Source organism: Echinops telfairi, unplaced genomic scaffold (assembly GCF_000313985.2).
Source record: "Echinops telfairi isolate 266 unplaced genomic scaffold, ASM31398v2 ScPeMD7_8;HRSCAF=38, whole genome shotgun sequence".
Taxonomy (NCBI): domain Eukaryota; kingdom Metazoa; phylum Chordata; class Mammalia; order Afrosoricida; family Tenrecidae; genus Echinops; species Echinops telfairi.
The window spans coordinates 1,206,591-1,213,837 of record NW_022103905.1 but is presented as its reverse complement, the minus strand read 5'-3'; the positions used below and the strand labels follow the sequence as shown (position 1 = coordinate 1,213,837).

Sequence of the window (7,247 nt, the reverse complement as noted above, 5' to 3'; positions counted from 1 at the left end):
CTTGTTGTTCCCTTGTCCCTGGGTTTATTAACACCTGTTCCCTTCCCCCCATCTCCCCCTCTCCCATGTCCCCCCGGAATTTTTACATATTTTTAAAAAACATTTTATTAGGGGGAATTTTTACATATTAACAACATAATATTTAGAAAGTAGCAAAAGATTATGTATATTTATCAAACTGAGTCTCGGTGTACTCAGTAAACTAATTGCCTTAATGTTTTCATTATTTTTATTGACAGATTCCACAAGTAATTTCATTAATTCTCACTTAAAACAATTCAAATAATGCAGAAAATGCTCTTTGAACATCCTCTACATTCCCTAGCTAACCATTGTTGGTGTGTATTGTTCTAAACCTTTTTATGCATTTTGAAACACATGCATGTAAAAAAATGAGACTCACTGAGGATTTTAGTGGTTGTTGAGGACTTTTTTTTTCTTTTATGTCTGTTGTCCGTACGGGGGAATAATACAGATTTTGCATTATTATCATTACTGCTGGAGAAGACTCCATGCTACGGATATGCAGTAGCTTTTCTGGTTTGAATATTTACTTTGTTTCCAGTTTTCCCTGTCTTTGTCAGTGAACATCTTTGTGCCTCCTTGTGTCCTTGTGCAAACATTCTCAAAAGTGCAGTCCAATAACTAAAAAGTCTGGTTCATAAATATTTTTAGATTTATTCCCTACTGTCACATTGAACTTCAAAATGGTCCTACCAATTTCTGTCAACAGTGTATGACAGTGCCTCTTTTCCCCATTCTTACCCATACTTGATAGTTGGTACATGAAAATATTTTATATTAACAGATTTAAACTTTTGTACCATCTGACCTACTTTCCCTGATTAGTAGTTAAGGTGAACATTTTCTCAGATGCTTGTGCATTGACCTTTGATAGTTTGTCTTCTGAAATTGTTTCTTAATATCTTATTGGATGCTTCACTTTTGTCTGATTTAGAAAAGTCCTTGAATTATGGATACTAAAGTTTGTTACATATTTCCCTACTTTATCGTTTTTAATATGGGGATTTAGAAAGCAGAAATACTTTTGTTACTGATGAAGACAGGCTTAGTGGACATAATTCTATAGTTTTTACTTTTTTACTCTTATTTATGAATGCTATTCATATTCCAAATTCACAATGTCTTATATTTTCCTCCAATATTTGTATTTTAATCACATTTTAAAAGTTAAAATTACATTAGTTCATTTTCTTTTTAAAAATCAAAATGTTAGCAATAAATCTGATGTTTCCTTTGAACACTAGCCCAAATTCTGAACCTTCTTGCCCTTCTTCAGAATTAATCTGAATACATATATAATACAGAGTTATCTCAATACATACATAATTGTTTTATATGTCTTCTCAGAACTTGAGTTTTGTTCTACATTTCCCCCCACTCTATCCAAGACCACCTATTATGATCTCTCTCAGAGCAATTGGTAGTGATAGCTGGCCACCATCTAGTTCTTCTGGTCTCAGGGTCAAGGAGACTGGTTTTCATGTGGTACATTAGTCCTTTAGAAATTTGTTTCCATGTATCTTTTGTTTTCTTCACTTATCTTTGTTTCAGATGGAGAGAGACCATTGGTTTATATTTATATATATGTGTGTGTGTGTGTGTATGTTTCTATATAAATATATATTTATTTATTCTTTAAAATATATATATATATTCTTAATGTAAAACTAACTTGTTGTTTTCTTAGTATGGGCTCTTTTGTTATTTGAGGAGTATAGTTGTTTTTCATTCAGACTTTCTCATGAAATGTAGGACTTTTACCATCCCTAATACTCTCTAAAATCCAGCAGTAGCCTGTACTTGTTGCGACAGCCAGAAAAGTAGACATGTTGCTAGATGCCTTGTAGGAGGAAGTGGAACCTGCTTGAGACCCACCCTTTTAAAACTGTACTAGATTCCTTACTGTGTAAGTTGGCTTATATTGGTGAACTTTTAAGTTATTTCCAATTAATTGATCTACAATATTTCAGGGGATCTTGCTCAGTTACTTTAGAGTGTGGCTTTTGAAGCTAAATCTTAGTTAAATCAGCACTGCCAGTTGTAAATCATTGCATAAGTCTTTTTGCCATCTCTGAACTTCAGTTTCTTCTATTGCAAATGAAGGTAATGAAAGTACCAACCTCATAAGATTGTTGTGAGGATTAAATGAGTTTATAGAAATATTTGCCCTTATTGTATTACTAATATCATAATTGAGTATATCCTAGCAATTGTTGTGACTAATATATAAGGTATTTAGTTTTAATAGGTGCCAAAAATAGAATAGAAACTAAATCCAGAATATGAGGAATGGATCAAAGTATTATGGCACATACAGCAGAGTACTGTGCAGCTATTTAAAAATAATGTTCCTGAAGAAATTTGAATGACCTGAGAAAGTAGCTAAGATACAGTGAATAAAAACGTTGCAAATCTGTATATGCAATGTAATCTTACTAAGGTAAAAAGAAAATATGGTATACATAGAAAGTCAACTGGACAAAAGTATAGAACAGGATTTAGTAGTGGTTGTGGGTATACGATGATTTTTATATTCTTTTTCCTTTTCTACATTTTCTAAAATTTCTTCACTAAGCATGTATTATTTTTATATTCATAAAAAACGAACAACCCAGTTTCTTGGTACAGTAAATTAAATAAGTACAATGTACATTCTGTTTTGTAGCCTACTTATTTTGCACCTAATATGTTTCCTAATAAGTAGTTAGTTGATAAAAGCTAGAAAGGTTGGGAATAAGATTTTAAGTGAATTTTGTTAAATATAATTTTTCATTTTAATTTTTAAAGTTCTTACCCTACTGTTATTTAAAATCTACCAAAAATATAAACAAGTGGCCAAAGCATGTGTCCTCATTTCTGGTCGTTTCTTTTGGTAGCACCCCAGCAGTCAGTGACTACTCTAGAATTGCTTTGGGTCCCAAACGGGGTCCATCTGTTACTGAAAAGGAGGTGCTGACATGCATCCTCTGCCAAGAAGAACAGGAGGTGAAAATAGAAAATAATGCCATGGTATTATCGGCCTGTGTCCAGAAATCCACCGCCTTAACCCAACACAGGGGAAAACCCATAGAACTCTCAGGGGGTATGTATTATTTAATAAATATTCCTTTTGAGCTTTTATTTCTATACTGATTCAATTAGAAAAAATATCTTCATTGAAAAAAGTTGGGAAGTGAGGACATATTTAGTTAGATCACAATTTAACCGTATGTAAAGGAAAGTTAAAGATTTTTACATCCATGTTAACTGCTTTGTTTTAATTTTTTCATTTTTTTAAATCACTTGGCCACATTGTTCTGTGTCTCTTTTTAGATATTATCTACTTTTTATTTTATGGAACCATTTAAAAATCGATTGTAGGCATCATGACATCCCAATCTCTAAATATATATATATTTGTTTTTTAAAAATAAGGATAAGCTAGTCTATATCTGTACCACTATTACATTTATTGCCTGCATTCAGTATCCAAATAGGTTTCATAGATTGCGCTTGGTTAGTATATCTGTTTCATGTCATGTTTTCCTAGAATAATCTTTTGCCTTTTTGGTTTATTTTTCATAATAATTTTTTTAAAGAAATGCAGGCCAGTTATCTTATATAAATGTTTCACACTGTGGATCAATCTGATTATTTGTTCAGAATTAAGAATCATATTAAGTACTTCTTTGGCTTGTACTTCTTATATCACATCTTGCATTAGCTGCTTTATTTGTTAAATGTACTTGAAGTAACAACAATGGAGAGAAAAAAATGAGCATTTATTGAATGCTTAATGATGTGCCAGATACTAAGTGTTTTATGCTTACTTACTCACTTCATCCTCACAACAAACCTATGGGCTCCATTTTGACTCCGTTTTACAGATGATGGAACTGAGGGACAAAAAGTGAGCCCAAGGCTACAGGCTCTATTTGTTGAATCCAGAATTTCAATCCCATAGTCTGCTCTTATCCACTAGATTATTTTCCTAAAAATTATCATCCAGTTAAAATACTCTTAAAATTACAGGAATAAATTGGGGTTGAATTTTAAAAATCACTTCAACAAACAAGATAATATAGTTAAAACCTATTATTCAAAATAGGAATCTTAATCTAAGATAAAAGTTGTCATTAATTAATACTAATTTTAAAATCATATCTTTAAGTCTAGTTTTAGATTTTCCTCTTTTACCTTACTATTATGAATAAATATTCTTCTATCATAATATTGTGATACTTTTCTTTGGCATGCCTAAGAATGTTTAGCCCAGTTAGCTTTTTTTTTTCTTTATATACTTGTGTAAATTTTTGTCTTTCTTTACCAGAAACCCAAGACCCACTTTTCATGGATCCAGACCTGGCTTATGGGACATACACAGGAAGTTGTGGTCATGTAATGCATGCAGTGTGCTGGCAGAAGTAAGTTGCCCATATGACGTATTGCTTACACAAACTAGGAACATTGAAGTCCAATAAAGGCCACAAAAAGACTTTTCTTATTTATATCATTGAAGAGGTTTTAATTCATAATCCTGTTTGCATGATAGGAAATCCATGGGTGGTGCTAGTGGTTAATTTGTTTGGCTACCAACACAACTGAGAGGTTGGAGGTTTGACCATCAGAGGAACCTCGGAAGGAAGACTGTCTACTTCCCAGACACTGACCATCAGAAACCCTATGGGGCACACCTGTATTCTGACACATGTAGGGTTGTCAACGAGTGGAATCAGTGACATTTGGCTTATGGTTGCATGACACACTTTGCTATCAGCCTTAGCAGTTAGTGTATAAAGTTATTAACATTACATTTTTACTATCCCATGCCCTTGCCTTTACAAACATGTTGTTGCTCATATATAATTAGTAATCTTTTTGTTGTTGTTGTTGTTGTTGTTAGGCAGTAATCTTTTTAAAAATTGGGCTCTTCTCAAATCATACCTTTGAGATAGAATAGACCAAGAAATTAAATTCTACTTCTGGAAGAGATAAAAATTCTTAAGATATCACTAATATAATGTTTTAACCTTTTAGCAGTAGATTAAAATACATCCTTTGCTTTTTTTTTTAAATCGTTTTATTAGGGGCTCATACGACTCTTATCACAATCCATACATGCATCAATTGTGTAAAGCACATTTGTATATTCATTGCCCTCGTCATTCTCAAAACATTTGCTCTCCACTTAAGCCCTTGGAATCAGGTCCTCATTTTTCCCCCTCCCTCCCCGCTCCCCCCTCCCTCATGAGCCCTTGATAATTTATAAATTATTAATTTGTCATATGTTGCCCTATCCGACGTCTCCCGTCACTCACTTTTCTGTTGTCCGTCCCCCAGGGAGGAGGCCACATATAGATTCTTTGTAATCGGTTCCCTCTTTCCAACCCACTCTCTCTCTACCCTCCCAGTATCACCACTCACACCACTGGTCCTGAAGGGATCATCTGCCCTGGATTCCCTGTGTTTCCAGTTCTTATCTGTACCAGTGTACATCCTCTGGTCTAGCCAGACTTGCAAGGTAGAATTCGGATCATGATAGTTGGGGAGGTGGGGGAGGGAGGAAGTATTTAGGAACTAGAGGAAAATTGTATTTTGCATCGTTGCTACATCACACCCTGACTGGCTCGTCTCCTCCCCGAGACCCCTCTACAAGGGGATCTCCAGTGGCCCACAAATGGACTTTGGGTCTCCACTCCGCACTCCCCCCATCATTCACTATGGTAAGCTTTGTTGTTCTGATGATGCCTCATACCTGATCCCTTCAACACCTGGTGATCGCACAGGCTGGTGTGCTTCTTCAATGTGGGCTTTGTTGCTTCTGAGCTAGATGGCCTTTAAGACCGCAGACACTATATCTTTTGATAGCCAGCCACCATCAGCTTTCTTCACCACATTTGCTTATGCACCCATTTTTCTTCAGCGATTGTATCATGGAGGTGAGCACACAATAATACGATTTTTGGTACTTTGACGCCAGATAACTGATCCCTTTGGCACCTCGTACATCCTTTTCTTATAGCCTTCATTACTTCAGCTTGGGTCATGGGAAATAATGTTTATATTGTGTCTCCACAATATAAAACTTTGATCCAATAAAATTATTTAAAATTTGTATCTGCTTGATATATTAGAGAGCTTCAAACCGTTGGTGGAAAAATTCCATTATCTTTTATTTTATTCTTCCATGAACCTTTTTGTTTGTTTTTGGTTTGTTTTTTTGTTAGTTCAAGGACTGTTTGTTGGCCTTTAGGAGTATTGTCCAGTCGAGTCTGTTGGGGTGCCAAGTCCTGGCCCCAAAGTTTAATTTTGGTATTCCCTGGGGACTTTATTGTTCTGTTTGCCTTGCTGTTCTGTTGTACACCCTTAGTGTTTTGCCTCAGTGTGATGGGATCAGATCTGGCAAAATTCCCATACTGTGTCTCCACTGTTGTCCCTGTAGGGCTATGGGTCAGTGAGGGATGTCATGTCTCATAGTGGGGCCGGCCATGTGGTCTTCTCTGTGGATTGGCTGCTCTGATGGGAATTTCATCCTCAAGGGTTGGTGGGCCAGGATATGCTCCACTCTCTCTTCCTCCCTCTTCATTTGCTCCTGTGTGCTCTGATCAGACATGTCCGTCTCCCAGAGCTGCAGATTCAGTGCTGTCCTCTGAAATAGTTGGGTTTGGGGCCGGCCTCTCAGACCTCTCCACTGGTTCTGTACTCCATGCTGGCATGTTGCATACACATCTTCAAGCACTAGGTTGAACTCTGGTCCCTCTTTCCCTTTGGAGATATAAACAATACCCTTCCCTTGGGTAGGTTAGTGCCCTGTGCCCCCACTACTCATTTCTTTTTTTTCCCCACCTCCTTTTTAGTTGGCTACCATATGTATCCGTGGATTGTCTGGCCCCTGCCATACTACCTGGTCCTCACTCTAGGAATGTTTGTATACAGTAGCTTTTTCCCTATTCCCCGTTTGCATTTTTGTTTTGTTTTGTTTTAATCATTTTATTGGGGGACTCTTACAAATCTTATAACTATCCATCATTCAGTAGTATCAAGCACACTTGTACATATGTTGCGATCAATATTTCCAAAAGTATTTTCTTTTACTTGAGCCCTTGGTATCAGCTCCTCTTTTTTTTTTTTAATCCTTTTATTAGGGGCTCATACAACTTATTACAATCCATATATACATCAATTGTGTAAAGCACATTTGTACATTCATTGCCCTCATCATTCTCAAAACATTTCCTCTCCAC

At 35.8% G+C, this 7,247-nt stretch overlaps 1 protein-coding gene across 1 annotated transcript in view; it reads left to right on the top strand.

The window, feature by feature from the left end:
- UBR1 (ubiquitin protein ligase E3 component n-recognin 1) overlaps positions 1–7,247 on the top strand; it is a 154,738-nt gene that overhangs the window by 107,726 nt on the left and 39,765 nt on the right. Inside the window, exons 30-31 of the mRNA XM_004709383.2 lie at positions 2,901–3,106; positions 4,334–4,427. Of these exons, the coding sequence (XP_004709440.1) occupies positions 2,901–3,106; positions 4,334–4,427 (300 nt within the window). The remainder of the gene's footprint in view (positions 1–2,900; positions 3,107–4,333; positions 4,428–7,247) is intronic.